This window comes from Macaca thibetana, chromosome 12, assembly GCF_024542745.1.
Source record: "Macaca thibetana thibetana isolate TM-01 chromosome 12, ASM2454274v1, whole genome shotgun sequence".
Lineage (NCBI taxonomy): Eukaryota > Metazoa > Chordata > Mammalia > Primates > Cercopithecidae > Macaca > Macaca thibetana.
Window position 1 is genome coordinate 128340581 of NC_065589.1, and position 19613 is coordinate 128360193.

Genomic DNA, 19613 nt, shown 5'->3' on the forward strand with positions numbered 1-19613 from the left:
TATTGCGGCACTATTCACAATAGCAAAGACTTGGAATCAACCCAAATGCCCATCAGTAACAGACTGGATTAAGAAAATGTGGCACATATACACCATGGAATACTATGCAGCCATCAAAAAGGATGAGTTCGTGTCCTTTGTAGGGACATGGATGCAGCTGGAAACCATCATTCTCAGCAAACTATCGCAAGAACAGAAAACCAAACACCGCATGTTCTCACTCATAGGTGGGAACTGAACAATGAGATCACTTGGACTCGGGAAGGGGAACATCACACACCAGGGCCTATCACGGGGAGTGGGGAGGGGGAAGGGATTGCATTGGGAGTTATACCTGATGTAAATGACAAGTTGATGGGTGCTGACGAGTTGATGGGTGCAGCACGCCAACATGGCACAAGTATACATATGTAACAAACCTGCACGTTATCCACATGTACCCTAGAACTTAAAGTATAATAAAAAAAAAAAAAAAAAAAAAAAAAAAAAAAAAAAAAAAAAAGAATCCCTGCCTACCCCCAAAAAAAAAAAAAAAAAAAAAAAAGAGTAGAGCCCCAAACCACACCAAACCCATGGGAAGAGCTTATTCACTCATTCATTCCTTCATTTGTTTTTGGAGCTCTGGGCTCAATTACAGTTCCCACTCTTAAAAGAAATAGACAAGTAAGGCTGCGTGCAGTGGCTCATGACTGTAAACCCAGCACTTTGGGGGCCTGGGAGGCAGAGGTTGCAGTGAGCCATAATTGCATCACTGAACTCTGGCCTGGGTGACAGAGTGAGACCCTGTCTCAAAAAAAGGAAAACAAAAGAAACAGGCAAGTTAAAACTCATTTGGGAGAGCAATGTTTAGAAGGCTATTAAAACATTTTCACTTAAGGGCCAAAGAACCAGGTAGAAGTTATAATAGATAGGAAGCGCCTATTTGTAATAAAAGCAAAAAAGGATAAAATAGGAATAAACCTAACAAGAAATGCACCGGAACTTTATTTAAAAAAAAAAAAAAAAGAAGAAGAAAAGCTTTAATATGCTACCAAAGGATGAAAGGAATAGTATCACCACCAACACTCGCCCGTATGTGCTCTGCACACCAGGCACTGCATTAAGTACTTTCCTAAGCTTAACCACATTCTTCAACCCAAGGAAGTAGGTGTTGTAAATATTATCTACGGAATAATGATATGTTCTCATTTCAAAAGAAAGACTCGACTTCACAAATACGCCAATTCTCCTTTTAGCACAGTTACAACCCAAAACCACCACTAAGGATTTCTGATCTAGAGAAGATAACACATTATTCCCTCCTAAAAAGTGTAACCTAAACTCTAGGTTACCTAGACAGGAGACGATCAGTGGAGAATTCTGAAAGGTGGAAAGAAAAAGGCTGCTGACAGACTCTAGGACTAGGGAATGTATAGTGGCCAGGTGTCTCCTTGGACCTCATCCAACAGGAAGGTGACCCAGGCCCAGAGTCTCCCAACTCCCAAGGTAGCAATAGAAGGCAACCCAGGCAGACTCAGTCCTCCCAGATCAAAGGAGATCTTCCCCACAACAAGAAAACCAGCTCCACACACCAAGACAACCACCATTCCCCACCCACCTAGCTGCAGCAGGTGGCCCAGCCTGGGGCAGCTCCCCTGTTCCCTCAGGTGGGCATCAGCAGGGACTGGTGGGAGAACCCCAGTGATACCAGATACGCCAAACAGACCAAAATAACACCATGAAGGCTCTGAAATTAAATTGTCAATGGAATTACAGCCCACAAAGTAGACCAGGACCTATAGACTAAACCGAAACAGGACTGCCTGCAAAAATAAAAAAATTACATAGGCAGATGTTGGAACCATCATCGCTTATAGCAGTCAGTATAAAAATGCTTCAACAAGCAACTACAAATCCTATGGCAACAAACAAAGAACTGAAAATGTCAGCAAAGAAACTGAAGAAGAATCAAATGGAAATTACAGAAATATAAAATACAGTAACAGAATTAAAAAAAAAAATCTATCTGGATGGGCTCTATTGAGTAAAAGTGGAGATGACAGAGGACAGAATCAGAGAAGCTGAAACCTGATCAACAGAATTCACCCAGTCTGAAAAACAGAGAGAAAATAACCTGAAAACAAATGAACAGAGCTGCATGGACCTGTGGGACAATAACAAAAGACCCCGCATTTATGTTATCTGAGTCCCATAGGAGACCAGAGCTGCGAAAGCATGCAAATAACTAATTCCTGATGCTTCCCACATTTGGTGAAAGATATAAACTTACAGATTCAAGAAGCTGAGCAAACCTGGAAGTATACCAAAAGAAAGCAACACTGATTAAACTTTCAAAACTAAAAACAAAGATCAAAAAAGGGAGAATGCCAGCAGGGACACGCCAACTCAAATGCCAGTGTATTTCTCCTCTAAAATCATGGAGGCCAGAAGGAAGTGGCACAACATTTTTAAGTGCTTAAAAAAAAACAAAAAAAAAAACCAAAAAAACCTGTTGGCTACAAATTATATATCCCATGAAACTACCCTTCAGAAATGAAGAGAGAAATAAAGACATTCTCAGAGGAAGAGAATATAGGAATTTGTCACTGGTAAATTTAGAAATGCTAAAAAGTGGCTACAGAAATATATTCTGTCATTTCCACTACACAAAAAATTAAAACAAAAAAAATCAAATAAAAAAATGACTACAGAAAGTTCTTATGCAGAAGGGATGAATATGGGACTATGGGAGGAGGGACAAAGGAAAGACCAGAAATGTGGAAACCTCACACTAGACAATCCATAGTTCTTAAAATCACATTTGACGACTCAAACAAAAACTATACCACCACCTAATACTCAAGCCAGTGATTTATAAGAGTGGAAAAGGTAAAGAGACATAAATGCAAGGCAGGTTTCCACACTTTGAAGTGGTAAATACTGGTACCAGTGGACTACTATATTACAACGCATATTGTAACATCCAGAGCAAACACTTTAAGACTATACAAAGAGATACACGCAACAACATTATACAGAAATAGATCAAGATGGAGCTAAAGAAAAAGGAAACAAAAAAGCAAATAATAAAAACATCAGATATAAGCAATTATGTAACAATAAGCACCTTAAATGTAAATGGTCTAAATAAACCAAAAGACAGATTGATGAAGAGCCTATAATAAACACATGGCCCAACTAGATACTGTTCATAAGAAACTTCAAACTCACATAAGGACCTAAGTAGGCTGAAAGTAAAAGAGTGGAGAAAGATATCTTATATAATCATTAATTTTTTAAGGAAGCAGGAATGAATATATTAATATCTCATGAAGTAGACTTCAAGCAAAATAATTTACCAGAGCTGGAGAGAGGGTCTTTGCTGAATTTTAAGATAATAAAATTTCCTATGCTGCCTTGACATCTTTGAGCCTTACAGGGCCCCAAAGGCCTAGCCATGGGTTTTCCTGTTTCTGACAGACAGCTCCTACCCTGCCACCCAGCAGGAAAGGCTCCCCACCTGGCTAGTTCTTTTATCAGCCAGAGCAGCTGCACCTCAGCCTAAGAAGTTTCACTTCACCTGTCTGCCAGCCCATGAATGTATTCAAACAAGCCAACTGCATTCCCCCTCAGGAACCATTAGTCATTGTGCGCTCTTGTTACTACCAAGCCTGCCTGCCTCCTCAGACCCCAGCCCTCACTCCGCTACAGAGTACGGTGCCCATCTGACCCTGTGTGGCATTCAGTGTCCTCCTCTGAGCTGTGGGTATATGTGACTAAAACACTGCTGTCAATCTCATCCATCCACACCAGGTGTTGTGTTCAGCCATCTCCTACACTTTAGGGCAGGGACCCCTCCTTCACCAATGGCGTGAAAAGGAAGTGACCATAACAACTGCTTAATGACAAAAGGATTAACCCACCAAGAAGACATCTACTTCAACATCCTCCTCTCAGCAACTGTTAAAACTAGGCAGAGGTTGGGCGCAGTGGCTCATGCCTGTAATCCCAGCACTCTGGGAGGCCAAGACAAAGGATTGCTTGTGGCCAGGAGTTTGAGCGTGGGAAACATAGCAAGGCCCTGTCTCTCCAAAAAATTTTAAATTTAGCCAGGTATGGCGGCACACACCTATAGTACCAGCTACTCAGGAGGTTAAGCCAGGGGAACTGCTTGAGCCTAGGAGGTCAAGGCTGCAGTGAGTCATGTTCGTGCCACTGCACTCTAGCATAAGTGACAGAGTGAAACTAGGCAGCAAAGGAGTAAGGATTTACAAAAGATCTGAATAGTCAACCAGCAAAATCTGACATCTGAACAACACCCCACTCCCCAACAGTAAAATACACACATTTTTAAAGCCAACAGAAATCTACCAAGATGAAATACATTTGGGGCAATAAAAGAAATCACAGCAAATCTAAAAGAATTCAAATCATAAGAATATGTTCTCAGAACATAATGTAATCAAGCTAGAAATCTATAACAGAAAGACAGGAAACTCTCTAAATACTTGATAATGAAAACAACATATATATAAATAATGCATGGGCCAAAAAGAAGTCCCAAAGGAAATATGAATGAAAATACAACACATGAACATTTGTGGGGTACAGCACAGCAGTACAGAGAAGGAAACTTAAGCACTAAATGCTCACATTAGAAATGAGAAAAGATAAACCAATAACCTAAGAAACTTCAAGATTAACAAACCCCAAACAGAAGAATAGAAATAATAAGGGCAGAAATTGGCCGGGCGCGGTGGCTCATGCCTGTAATCCCAGCACTTTGGGAGGCCAAGGCGGGTGGATCACCTGAGGTAGGGAGTTTGAGACCAGCCTGACCAACATGGAGAAACCCGTCTCTACAAAAAATAACAAAAAATTAGCTGTGCGTGGTGGTGCATGTTTGTAATCCCAGCTACTCGGGAAGCTGAGGCAGGAGAATCACTTGAACCCAGAGGCGGAGGTTGCAGGGAGCCAAGATCGTGCCATTGCACTCCAGCCTGGGCAACAAGAGTGAAACTCAGTCTCAAAAAAAAAAAAAAAAAAAAAAACTAAATAAATAAAAAATAAAGGGCAGAAATCAATAAAATTGAAAACAGAAAAACAGAGAAAAGCAATGAAACAAAAAGCTGGTTATTTGAATAGAATCAACAAAACTAATAAATTTTACGACAAAGATAAAAACAGAGAAGACACAAACCAACAACATCATGAATAAAACAGGGGTTATCAAAAAGGCTCCCGCAGCCGTTAGAGTGTTAAGCAAATACTCTAAACATCACCCTCAGACTACTCAAGCTGGTCTCTTCAAGGCACTCAGTGCAACTTCCACTTCCCTAACAGGACTTGAAATACCTTGAAAATCATAAACTACCAAAATTCAGGCAAGATGAAATAGATAATCTGAATCGTCTTATAACCATTAAAGACATAAAATTTGTAATTAAGAGCTTCTGGAACAAGAAATCTCCAGGCACAGATGGTTTCACTGCAGAATTACACCAAATATTTAAAGAATTCATCCCAAATCTATGCAAACTCCTCCAGAAAACAGAATAGGGAACACTTTGCAACTCTTTTTATGAGGCTAGTAGTATTATCCCAATGCCAAAATCAGATGAAGACAGTACCCCCACAAAAAGAAAAAACAAAACAAAACAAAAAACCCACAGACCAATATCGCTCATGAATGAAAAAGTCCTCAACAAAATACTATCAAATGGAATCCAACAACACATAAAAAGATTTGTTTAAAAATTTTCACATGGCGATCTTTTCATAGTTCATAAGTGTGATGACTGGGTATTCATGCATATATGTGGGATATGCCACCCTTGACCCTTGTTACAACATTAGCACATTAACCATCTGACATGAAAAGAAAAAACAAAGAACACACATATTTCCATATGTTGTATCTTCATTTTCATTCATGATCAAGTGAGAGTTATTCCAGGAATACAAGACTGCTTTGACATTCAAAAAATTAATCAAGCCAGATGCGGTGGCTCCTGCCTATAAACCTAATGCTTGGGAGGCTGAAGTGGCAGGACCCCTTGAAGCCAAGAGTTCCCTTGAATCCAAGACCAGCCTAGGCAACACAGTAAGACCCGGCTCTACAAAAAAAAAAAAAAAAAAAAAATTAGTCAGGCATGATAGCACACAAGTGTAGTCCCAGCTACTTGGGTGGTGGAGGAAGGAGGATCACTGGAGCACAGGAGGTCAAGGCTGCAGTGAGCCATGATCGCACCACTGTACTCCAGCCTGGGTGACAGAGGAAGACTGTGTCTCAAAAAACAAAAGGATCAGTGTAATCTATATCAAAAGAGTAAAGAATGAAACCCATATCCAGATGATCATATCAACTGACACCAAAAGGCATTAGACAAAATTCAACATCCAATCATGACAATAAATAAATAACAGTGAAAAGATTGGGAACAACATAGGAAGTCCACTCCCAGCACTCTTACTCCACATTGTACTAAAAGTCCAGTCACTGAATTAAGGCAGAAAAATTTAAAACAGAAAGAAGGCCGGGTGTGGTTGCTCACGCCTATAATCCCAGCACTCTGGGAGGCTGAGGCAGGCAGATCACTGGAGTTCAGGAGTTTGAAAGCAGTCTGAGCAACATAGTGAGACCCCATCACTACCCCCAAAAAATTTAATTAAAAAAAAAAAAAAAAGAAGGAAAAGCCATAAAGCCATACAGGTTGAAAATCAAGAAATAACACTGTCTCTATGTTTTCTACACAACTGTCTGTGTAGACAATACCAGGCAATCTACAAAGACGAAACAAAACAAAATCCTTCTACAACTAATAAATGAGTTTAGCAGGATAAAAGATAAACAAATGAGAATCAATCAAAATGAAATACTTAGGTCTAAACTTATCAAAACATATTCTCAACCAGTATGCTGAAAATTGTAATACTGATGAAAGAAATAAAAAACTAAAATGAATAAATATACTGTGTTCATATATTTTAATACTCAAAATAGAAAAAGATTCTCCCCTCAAACTGATCTATGGTTTAATGCAATCCCTATCAAAATCCCAGCTAAGTTGTTGTAGACATAAACAAGTTTATTCTAAAATTTATATGGAAAGTCACAAGCCTTGGGATAGCTTAACCAATCTTGAAAAAGAAGAATAAAGTAAGAGGAGTCACTCTACTCAACATTAACACTCACTATAAAGCTACAGGAACCTAGACAGCAAGGGTCGTACTGACCAAAGGATTGATACATGAAGTCAGTGGAATACAAGAGAACCCAGAAACAGATTCACACAAAGATGCTCAACTAACTTTTTACAAAAGTCAAAAGCAATTCAATAAAATAAATGGTGCTAGAAAAATTATTCAACCGCAGGCGAAAATACAAACCTTGACCTAAGCCTCATATCTTATAAAATGAAAAAATCAAAATAGATCATGGGTGTAAAGAGAAAACAAAAAATACTGTAAAACTTTTAGAAAACAACATAGGAGAAAAACTTCAGGATCAAAGAATAGGAAATAATTCCCAGACTTGATACAAGTTTCATATTCCCTAAAACAAAAAACAAAAAAACTGGCAAATTGGATTTCATCAAAAATAAAAACTTTTGCTCTGTGAAAGGCCCCGTTAAGAAAATGAAAACTACAGACTAGGAGAAGTATCTGCAAATCACACATCTGACAATGGAGTTAAATATATAATGAACTCACAGTACCCAATGCAACCCAATTTTTAAAAGTGCAAAAAAAAAGACATCCCCAGACATTTTTTATCTGTATAGAAGATATAAAAATGCAAATAAACGCATGAAAAAATGCTCACCATTATTAGCCACTGGGGAGGTGTAACTTAAAACCACAATGAAATATCACATACCTATTAGACTAGCTAGAATAAACAACGAGAACACCACACATTGGCAAGGATGTAAAGAAATTGGATCACTCACATAATTGCTGGTAGAAACATCAAATGGCCCAACTACTCTGGCAGTGTCCTATGAAACTGTGCAATTACCATATGACCCAGCAATTGCATTATTGGGCATTTATTTCCCAGAAAAATGGGAAGTGCATATTTACACAAAAACCTGTATACAAATGTTCATAGTAGCTCAATTCTAACAGGCAAAAATTGAAAATAGGCCAGGAGTTCAAGACCAGCTTGAGCAACACAGCAAGATCCTGTCTCTATAAAACAAACAAACAAATAAAAAAATATTAGCCAGGCACGGTGGTGCATGCCTGTAGTCCCAGCTCCTTGGGGGTGCTGATGTGGGAAGATTACTTGAGCCTAGGAGGTCGAGGCTACAGTGAGCCAATACCACACCACTGCACCCAGACTGGGCATCAGAGCAAGACCCTGTCTGAAAACAAAACAAAACAAACTGAAAACAATCCAGCTTGATCTTAGATGAATGGTTAAACAAACCGGTACATCCACATAATGCAGCACTACTCAGCAATAAAAAGGAATGAACTGTGGTATATGTACCAACTTGAATGGATCTCCAGGAAATTATGCTGAGTGAAAAAAAGCCCCTCACAAAAGGTTATAGACTGTATTATTCTGTTTGTTTAACATTCTTGAAGATGACAAAATTGTAGAAACAGAAAACACATTATGGTTCACAAGGGAAGGAACTGGGGGCTGGGGAACAGCAGGGGCGTGGGTGTGTTTATAAAACAGCAATACAAGCGATTCTTGTGATGGAACTGCTCTGTATCTTAACTGTTGGTAGACACACAAACCTACACATGTGATAAAAGAGCACAGAAGTATATACGCACAAACGTAAAACACACACACACAGGCAAAACTGGAAAAATCTACAGAGGATCAGCAGATTGTATCAATGTTGGCATCCAGGCTGTGACCTTGTATTACAGTACACACAGTATACACAGTACATATATATAGATAGTGCTATAGTATAAGATACAGGAGATCTCTCTGTATTCGTTCTTACAAGTGCATGTCAATCTACAATTACCTCAAACTTAAAAGTTTAATTAGGAAAAAACGTACCACAAACTTTTCTTTTGGAAATAGAAAAGGTGATTCTTTTTTTTTTTTTTTTCTGAGACGGAGTCTCGCACTGTTGCCCAGGCTGGACTGCAGTGGCGCGATCTCAGCTCACTGCAACCTCCGCCTCCTGGGTTCAAGGAATTCTCCTGCCTCAGACTCCTGAGTAGCTAGGATTATAGGCATGTGCCACCATGCTCAGCTAATTTTTATATTTTTAGTAGAGACAGGCTTTCACCAGGCCAGGCTGATCTCAAACTCCTGACCTCGTGATCTGCCTGCCTCGGCCTCCCAAAGTACTAGGATTATAGGCGTGAGCCACTGCGCCCAGCCAGAAAAGGCGATTCTTAAGTTCACGTGGAAAATAAGCAAAATCAGGACAAAGCAAGGATGTTTACTTTGACTTCTAACCCACACTGTCCTGGAAGTTTAGGCCAGGGCAGTAAGGCAAGAAAAATTAAGTCATCCAGATAGGAAAGAAAGAAAGTAAAACCACTGGGATCTATCTCAGCCTTTCTGTAGATAAAGAGAATCCTGCTTGGCTCCCAGAACCATCCCGCACAGAAACTGGGGGAACCATATGAGATTGGACCAGGGTGAAAGGTCAAAGCAGAACTTGGAAGCCCAGGCAGAACAGGAGAAAAAGCAGCATAAAAAAAAAGAATCCTTGGGGTAGTAAGAAGTATTTACTTAGAAAACCATGAATACTGTTTAGTCAAAGTTTACCCCTCCCCTCCAAACACACACTTGAGGTTAGGAGTTTCAGACTAGCCTGGCCAACGTGGTAAAACCCCGTCTCTACTAAAAATAAAAAAACTAGCCAGGCGTGGTAGTGGCTGCCTGTAATCTCAGCTACTCGCGAGGCTGGGGCACGAGAATTGCTTGAACCTGGAAGGCAGAGGCTGCGGTGAGCTGAGATCATGCCACTACGCTCCAGCCTGGGTGACAGAACGAGACTCTGTCTCAAAAAAAAAAAAAAAAGAACTAACAAGTAATTTAGCAAGATTGCAGGATACAAGACCAATATAAAAAAATCAACTGCATTTCTTATATATTAGCCATACATAAATACAAGTAGATATGAAAATAAATTGCTGACAGTGATATAAGACCTGAATCCTGAAAACCTTGCTGAGAGAAAGTAAAGAACAAGATAAATGGAGAGTTACTATGTTCATAGATCAGAAAACTCAATGTGGTTAAGATGTCAATTTTCCCAAATTGTTTACAAGTTCCATGAAATCCCAATCAAAATTGCAGTGGGCTTTTTTATAGCAATTGACATGTTCATCTTAAAATTTATATGAAAATGCAAAGAACCTAGATTAACCAAAACAATTTTGAAAAGGAGACTAAAGTTTGAAAAACTACCTAAAGTTAAAAACTACCCAATTCCAAGACTAATTATAAAGCTGTAAGTAACAGAGACAGTGTTGGTATTGGTATAAAAATAAACAAATATATCAATGGAACGGAACAGAGAGCCCAGAAATATGCACCCATAATATGGCCAACCAATACAGGGCAATTCAATAGGGAAAAAAATAGTTTATCAGCAGAAGGTGCTGGGAAAAGTGGATATCAATATGTCAAAAGGAACCTAAATCCATACCTAACACCCTATAAAAAATTAACTCAAAAAGAATTATAGACCTAAATGTAAAACCTGAAACTATAAGACTTATAGAATATATGAGACAATTTGTGACGTTGGGTGAGGCAACGATTTCTTTCATACACTATCAAAAGCACAGTCCATAAGAGAAAATTTTGGGCAGGGCATAGTGGCTCATGCCTGTAATCCCAGCACTTTGGGAGGCTGAGGCGGGTGGATCACCTGAGGTCAGGAGTTCAAGACCAACCTGACCAATATGGCGAAACCCCATCTCTACTAAAAATACAAAAATTAGGCAGGCATGATGGCGGGCGCCTGTAATCCCAGCTACTTGGGAGGCTGAGGCAGGAGGACAGCTTGAACCCAGTGGGCAGAGGTTGCAGTTAGCCGAGATCGCATCGCACTCTGGGAGACAGAGCAAGACTCCATTCCCCCCGAAAAAAATTGTTTTGATAAATTGACCTACACCAAAATTAAATACTTTGCTCTGTGAAAAACACTATTAAAAATAGAAAAGACAAGGCACACACTAGGCAAAAATAATTGCATATCACATGTCATACAGAATTTGTATCAAAAATACATAAAATTTCTTAGAATTCAACCCAATTAAAATAATGTGCAAAAGATTTGGACAGATATTTCATCAAAGAAGACACAGATGGCAAATAAGCACATGGAAAAATGCCCGAAACCATTAGTCACTAAAACTTCAAGATACCACTCTATGCCTAAAAGAAAGCCTACAATTTAAAAAGACTGATACTACCAGGTACTGGCAAAGATGTAGAGTGAAGCAACCAGAAGTCACATAAAGTTATGGTGGCAATGGAAAATGGTGTAAACACTTTAGAAAACAGTTGGGTAATTTCTTAAAAAATTAAATGTGTACCTATCATATGACCCATTTAGTCCATTCTGAACTACTTATTTACCCAAAAGAAATAAAAGTGGTTCATATAAAGACTTCTACAAAAATGTTCACAGCAGCCTTACTCATAATAGCCAAAACCTGGAAATAATTGTTTATTAACAGGTTAACAGATAAATAAATTGCTATACATCATACAATGGACTACCCATTAGCCAACAAAAAGAAATAAAGATGCAACAGCATGGATGAATCTTGAAATAATCATGCTGAGTAAAAGAAGTCAGACAGAAAAGAGCACATATTGTAGGATCCCATTTCGATTAAATTCTAAAGGGCACAACCTACTGAATAGTGACACAAGGCAGCTGAATGTACCTGGCGATGGAAGAGGACAGGATGGAGGGTTACACAGTGGTGTAAACTGTGAGGGTGATAAATGTGTTCATTATTTTGATTGTGGCGACGGTATACTCACATATTAAAGTTTATCAAATTGTACACTTTAAACACTGTAGTTTACCATCAATTATACCTCACTAAAGTGATTAAAAAAGAAACCCACCACACTTTCTTTTGAAAACAAAAGACGATTCTCAAGTTCCTGTGGAAAAAACAATAAGCAAGTGAGAATAGTCAGGAGAATGCTTAAAAAAGCCCCTAGCAGAATAAAAAGAGAAAGAAACTGTTGAGACACAGTTTTAATAACTGGGGTCTTAATAACATGATAAAGCTACATAGAGTACTAAATTATAGTAATAATAAATGAACCAACAGAGATCAATGATATTAACCTGAAAGCCCAGACAAAATATATATATATATAAAAAGAATACATTCACATACTACAGACTAGTCACAGTGGCTCATGCCTATAATCCCAGCACTTTGGAAGGCTAAGGTGCGAGGTAAGGTGCGAGGATTGCTTAAGCCCAGGAATTCAAGGCCAGCCTAGGCAACATGGCAAGACCCCCATCTGTACGAACTATTTAAAAATTAGCCAGGCATGGTGGTATACATTTGTGGTTCAAGCTACTTAGGAGGCTGAGGCAGGAGGATCTCTTAAGCCTAGGAGTTTGAGACCAGCCTGGGCAACATAAAAAGACTGTCTATACAAAAAAATTTAAAATTAGCTGGGTGTAGTGATGCAAGCCTATAGTCCTAGCTACTCAGGAGGCTTGGGTCTGTGACGCTGAGGTTGCAGTGGGCCATGACCACACCAAAGCACTCCAGCCTGGGTAACAGAGCGAGATCCTGTCTCAAGACAAAACGAAAAGAATGACCTTCCAAGAAACCATGTGGCAGTTGTAATCCATAAAAATGACTCAATTATAACACTTATGAATCTATCTTATGAAAATAAAAAGCGTGAGCCAAGAATTATTTCAAAGTTGTTCAGTGTGGAGTTCTTTATAAAATGAGCAAAGTACAAAACTACTTAGATATTGAAAAAACTACGACTTCAATAATGGTATGATATTTAAATAATAAATATGAAATCTTTGAAAAAATTTAATGACAAAATTTATATAAAGTACATCACTTAAGCAATCCTCCTGCCAAAAATTATATAAAGTACAACTAAAAAGGTTTATACACATGATTTTTAAATGACTAGAAGGAAACTACTGAAGAGGTTAACGAAGGTTTTTTAAGGGTTAGTAGAATTCTGGTATGTTATGTACTTTTCATTCTAAATTTTCTACAATGCATACTACCTTTATTATGAAAAGAAAAACATAAATGCCATTTGTATGTATTTTTCACATCACACAAAATCTATTTTTAACAAACACATGACTAAAATTTATGGAAAGTTTCTCACTTTTAAGGTCCATATGTAGTAAATCAGTTAGCCAACTGAGAAAATAAGATCATCATAAAAGGAAAATCCGGAATATTACCTGGCTCATTACTCCTGTCTGAATTCCCCAAAGCATTTCACAAGTGACTATGATTTTCAATTTGACTATTGTCTAAGATACAGAAGAAAATAAAGTTTAGAGAAGCCAGTCTTCCTGAAGAACCCAGCTCTTCACTTACCATCTTCTGCTAAGACCTTGGCTGCATCTTTATCATCTTCCCACTTTCCAGTCACGAAGCAATCTCTGATACTGTTCATAACCTTACGCAGAAAAGTCAGCACTTAGGTGAGATGTTCCAATCACTCAGCAAAACAACTCTAAGAAATGGCAGTAGGCAACGACTTGCCTTTAAATATTTCCCACCTTCATGAATATTCTCATTCCAAATGAGCCCAGGAAATAACTTTACCTTTGATGGAGACAGTATAACCACAGAGATAAAACACATTAAGCAGCAGATAGGGAAAGTATTAAATACTACTAGTCTACTAACCTCGTAAGTAAACAAACAGATAATTACTAATTCAACTAATTTTCAATTGTATTAAGGTTTCTAAGGCGATGCAATGAGACAGTAGTTTACAAAGTTGGTCTTGCTATTTGTTAATCTAAACCTGTCTGTTTGAAAACTTAATTCCTATAAAATGGGAGAAGATATTTGTAAGTTATGTATCTGATAAGGGACTTATATCCAGAATATATAAACAACGCATACAACTAAGTAATTTAATTTTTGAAATGGGCAAACAATATGAAGAATATATACAAATAGCCAATAAGCACATGAAAAGATGTTCAACATCATTATCAGGGAAATGCAAGTCAATACTATAATGAGACACAATTTCACCCTCTCTAGGATGGCTATAATCAAAAAGACAGATAATAACAAGTGCTGGTGAAGAAGTGGTGAAACTGGAACCCACATACAGTGCCAGTGAGTAAGTAAAATGGCACAGTCACTTTTGAAAAGAGAAATGAGAGAGTATAAAGCAAATGAATAATTATGCGATTCTCTAATTTCATCATCTTCTGATTCAACCAGGGAATAATTCTCCAGTGGAAGAATGAATAGGATGTAGTCCTGAATGTGAACTGGAAATATCTATAAGAACTCTCCTGGTTCCGGTAGCTGAGAAGGCCTAGAAGTAATGACCAACTCATGGCAGTAAGCATTCCTATGCCTAGGCTGTCATGTTGAAATACCATTTTGTACTAAAAGAAATCAGGACTTCTTATGGGTGATTCCAAGTGCTCTCTCATATCACAGAGCAAGAATTGATCCAGAACGACTACGATTGTAACACAAGGACTCAGGAGCTGGTGTGCACAGACGCTCACAGACCACAGGTGGGATAAAGAGGAGCTTCAATAACGGATAACAGGTGCAGGAGCACAAGGCACATCAACTACATTTATATCCATGACATCACAGTGATACTCACAAACAAGTATCCTTTGGAGAATCACTCCAAAAACTGATTAAAAAATCAAGCATGGGCTGGGAGCAGTGGCTCACTCCTGTAATCCCAGCACTTTGGGAGACCAAGGCAGGTGGATCACAAAGTCAGGAGTTTGAGGCCAGCCTGACCAACATGGTGAAACGCCATCTCTACTAAATATACAAAAAAATTTAGCCAGGCATGGTGGCGGGAGCCTGTAGGGCCAGCTACTTGGGAGGCTGAGAGCAGAAGAATGGCATGAACCTGGGAGGCAGAGCTTGCAGTGAGCCAAGATCGTGTCACTGCACTCCAGCCTGGGTGACAGAGCGAAACTCCGTCTCAAAAAAAAAAAAAAAAAAAAAAAAAAATCAAGCATTTACCCTACATACATGGAAGTGAATAACCAAATAGTAGAAGAGGAAAAGTTTCTCTTTAAAGTATTACAGCTAATACATAAAGAGAAATGATTGAATAGAACATCACCACTCTACGTTCTTAAGAAATTGATGGTTCTAGGCATTGAGCACCAACAATTGATAACATCTAACATCATTAAAAGGACACAACCAGTCTTTATGCGCCTCCTAATGAGAAAACACCACCACTTAGGAAGCAGTTTTGCTGAAAAATAAAAATCAAATTTAAATCCTGTCCAACCACTAGATGTTTTGTCTACAGGGTAACTACAAATACGTGGCTATTTAAATTAATCTTAACAAAGATTAAATAAAATTTAAAATTTAGTTCTCCAGTCTCATTAGCCACATTTAAAGAGCTTAGTAGCCACAAGTAGCCACAACCCACAGCTCAGATATACATTCCGCTCATCACAGAAGTTCTATTAGTATTGCTCAGTACCCACTCACAGGAAATACAGGAGGGCCTGTGAAACTGCAGAGGGATGCAAAGCAATCCACAAAGTCCAGAATACAAGAAACTCTACAGACCAAAGACTTGGTTTATTAAATAAAATGTAACCAAAAAAAGAAATGGGAAGGAAAGACTGTTCACTAAAAATGTTAAAAGATAAGACTGAAAAACAGTAAGGAAAATCAGGTAAAAGTAAACTGTGATGCTTATAGAAGCATGGAGGAAGAAACCAGGAAGAAAAGGAAAGCATCACCTTAAGAGGCTGGACCACACCTCCTTCTACAGGGAGGAAGGGGACTGTGGCTGGTGTCACAATTGAGCAGCAAAGCTTGATTTCCCAGCCTGAGTGTTGAGTACAGGGGTATTCACCTTCTGGCAACCCATTAAGCTAAACAATTGTTTTTACGTGGTTTTCTACATCTGTATTAAATTTCACCATAAAGAATGGTTAAATAAAATCTCATAAAGTGCACTAAGTGTTATCTGGCGAATTACAATAGGCAGTATGATAGCAATTGGGCCTCTGTGAGAAGTGACATCTAAGCCAAACTGAATTGACAAAAAAGAAGGCAGCCTTTGGAAGATCAGAATATTCCAGAAGGGAATACAGAGAAAGGGGCTGGCGTGATGGTTCACTCCTGTAATCCCAGCACTCTGGGAGGTTCCAAGGCAGGAAGATCACGCGAACCCAGAGTTCGAAAGTAGCTCAACATGGTGAAACATTATCTCTACAAAAAATGCAAAAATTAATCAGGCCTGGTGGCTCATGCCTATAGTCCCAGCTACTCTGGAGGCTGAGATGGGAAGATCTCTTGAGCCCAGGAGGCTGCGGCTGCATTGAGTCATACACTTGTGCCACTACACTCCAGCCTGGGCTGCCGAACAAGACCATATCTCAAAAAGAGAGAGAGAGAAAGAGAAGATGTCTCAGAGGAGGGTGAGCTGTGGTGAGTTTGAGTACTAAATGAATTCCAGTGTGATTACAAAGTGGTGAGCTGCAGGAAGAACATTTACAGGTATCACAGATTTCTCTATGCTTACAAACAGCAGGAACTATAAATGTTAACTCAAGGGTGCTACGTATATCCTAGTGATAAGACACAAAATACATCTGATGTATAAAAACTTATGTGTGATGCTTCAAAATAAAGATGCACACTACTGTCCACACTGGAAGCTGAACCTGTCCTCCGTGGGCCACGTACATGGTCTAACTAAACTCAGAACATGTTACTGTTTAGGATGCATGAAGTGCCCACTGCAATATCTGGAAGAATGACCTGTAATCCTGTAAAAATGAGAAGCCAACAACAGGTAAGCAATATTGACATCAGATAATCTTATTCTAGAACAATTCTCTAATTCTCTAATAAATCAAATGTACTACCCAGCCTTACCTCCTCTAAATCCCAGTCATGGGGGGCCTCCACAAGAAATCTAGAACAGTCCAAAGAGTCAGCCTTATGCTTACACTCTCTGTCAGGCTGGTTGACACGAAACAACCCTCCAAGCTCTTCTTGGGTATCACCATCTTCTTCTTCATTATCTTCTGCCACTAAAGAGGACACCATGGTAGAAAAGTGAGAACAAAAACTACAGCCCTAGAAGACCCATCATTTTTAACCAGTTAGGCCATGAGTCTTCGAACTCAGGAACTGAGGGCCTCTGTCTGTGATGGGTATGGCAATAGCCACATATGAGTTAGGCATTGAGAGGGCAGGGCAGTCACAGATTAAGAGAGCCAGGAAGCTATTGCTGTACATGTGTGGGGCTCCTGCGCTCCTGCACAGCAGCAGCTAAGAGGCTGAGAAGGAGTGAGAATATTGGCGGTGGAGGGAGGGAAGGGACATTTAAAGGCTGAGCTTTAGATTACTAAAAGAAGAGCGCTAAAGAATATTGAGCCTCTCATCACTAAGAGTACCTAGACAAAACCTGAATGAAAAACAGTATACAACAATCTTCCCAATTCACTGGGCTGAGCCCAAAAGTCTCACCATGTGGCCTTGATCTCCCCATGCAGTAACCAGGGAGTACAATGTAAAGTTCATCACTATATATTTATTTTTGCATTAATTCTACCAGAAAGAATATATAGGTAAGTTTAGTAAAGCATAAAATCAGAGGACAAGGGCAAAAGGGAGAACAAAATGTGTTATACAGTGTTCTAATTCTCAGAAAGCAAAAAAGTAAATATTTTTATGGGCAGAAATATTTTTTTGGCACTAATCTACAAAAAAATTCTCATGAAGGACTTTTAAATAGGGAACATAACATAATGCAATGGACAGCATTTGCATCAAGTTTTACAGCAAACCCATTAAGTCTACGTTATAAGACCAATGTGTAGTCCTCATAAGCTGATGATTAGAGACATCCGTCAAACATGAAATGTGATGGACAGCAATTATGGATGTCAACAACACCAGCCCAATCCTCCAACCAATTCCCTCATCTAAATAATCAGAGAAACTAAAACATTTCCAGCTCTGAGCCAGAATTCTTTACCTGTCCCATAAATAAGCTTTCGGAGGTTTGGAGCTGCTTGCTGCTGCCTCAGAAAGGCCTCAGCTGCCTTTCTGGAAAAGTCTTCCTTCCACTTGAGGGCACCTGAAACGACCAAAGCCAACCTCCAGTTAGGCTTGTTTACATGCCTCCCCTCCCTCAAGATCCATCCACAATGCAGCATTTCAACAGTTAACAAAATCACAGAATCAACAGACCCCCAAATGGAGACATTCCATTGGGTACCATTTCGAGAGCCAAGTTGATAGCAGCAACCAACTAAATTTAAGCTTACCTGAGGTTTCTTTGGAATCATTATTTTCTTCCTTGTAATCTTCTTCCTCTTTGAGTAAATCTTCTATATCACTGGTCTCATCAATTAAGTTCCTTGGCCCCAGTTTCTGACCACTGCTCACTTGAGAAGGCTTTGAAAGCTTTTTTCTAATAGCCTCTTCATTTTCTGAGTCCTCTTCCTCTGCACCGAGTGAGGAGCTTTCTTCAGATTCATCTTCAGATGCAAACGCCTCTTCAGCTGTGCAATGCCCAGAATCGGAAGTGGGGAGAGCTGCTTTCTTCATCAGCAAAGACTTCTCCAGATTCACACGGTCACTCTGGCGATTAGCTGGCGACAGCCCTGCTTTACTACCTTCTCCAACAGCCTTTGATCCTGAAATGCCCCCCTCTCCTGCAGTGCAGTCCTCTTCTTCACTGCTTTCATCAGCTTCCTCTGCTTCCCCTTCTTCCGCTGAGCTCCTCTCAAGGTCATCGTCACTGTCAGCAAACGCTGGCAAATCCATTTCACTGTCTTCTTCCAACTCTTCAAGTTTCCGTCGTTTGACGCCCTTACCAGCCATATACTGATCAGTCATCTCAGCATTTTCCTCCTCTTCTGCTTCCTCATCACTAGAGCCGTTTTCCAACTCGTCATCTTCGGATATTTCATCATTTTCTTCATCATCACTATCTCCAGATTCATCTTCATCTCCAAAAATGGCTTTCCGACGCATTCGCCCAGTTTTTAAGTCCATTTGTTTTTCCTCCTTTGGCATCAATAGCCTGTATTACCAAGGAAATACAAAATAATTCAATTTGTACATTAATCAGCTAATCTACAAATGGCAATACAGTCAATGAAAAATACAAAGAAACAGAAAATGTCAAGGAATTGTTTAAGATGACATAGCATAGGGAAAAAATGATCTGATAAACATTGGAAGAATTAATAAGCAAACTCGGACATGGTTCCCTAACACCACACTTCAAAAAAACTTAGAGAGAGAATAAAGGAATAACCCTTAAAAAACAAAAATCTAATTTTAGAAAAAAATTGCTCAAAAGGGAAGTTAGTGTTTTGTAGATTTTTTTGAAAGCTGATTAATTTCTAAGCTAAAAATACATGATCCTTAAGAGAAATGGCTGAGTCCAGGCCCAAGGCAGAAAG

At 39.1% G+C, this 19613-nt stretch overlaps 1 protein-coding gene and 1 non-coding gene across 2 annotated transcripts in view; one reads left to right on the forward strand and one right to left on the reverse strand.

The window, feature by feature from the left end:
• Nucleotides 1–1076: 1076 nt before the first annotated feature.
• The window catches only part of LOC126933037 (ribosome biogenesis protein BMS1 homolog), a 31054-nt gene continuing 12517 nt past the window's right edge, over nt 1077–19613 (reverse strand). Inside the window, 4 exon segments of the mRNA XM_050752492.1 lie at nt 1077–13618; nt 17068–17225; nt 18176–18277; nt 18468–19228. Coding sequence (XP_050608449.1) covers nt 13529–13618; nt 17068–17225; nt 18176–18277; nt 18468–19228 — 1111 coding nt within the window. The 3' untranslated portion in view covers nt 1077–13528.
• Nucleotides 5750–5853, forward strand: LOC126933297 (small nucleolar RNA U13). The gene has a single exon (XR_007718535.1). It is a non-coding gene; the product is annotated as a small nucleolar RNA U13 (small nucleolar RNA).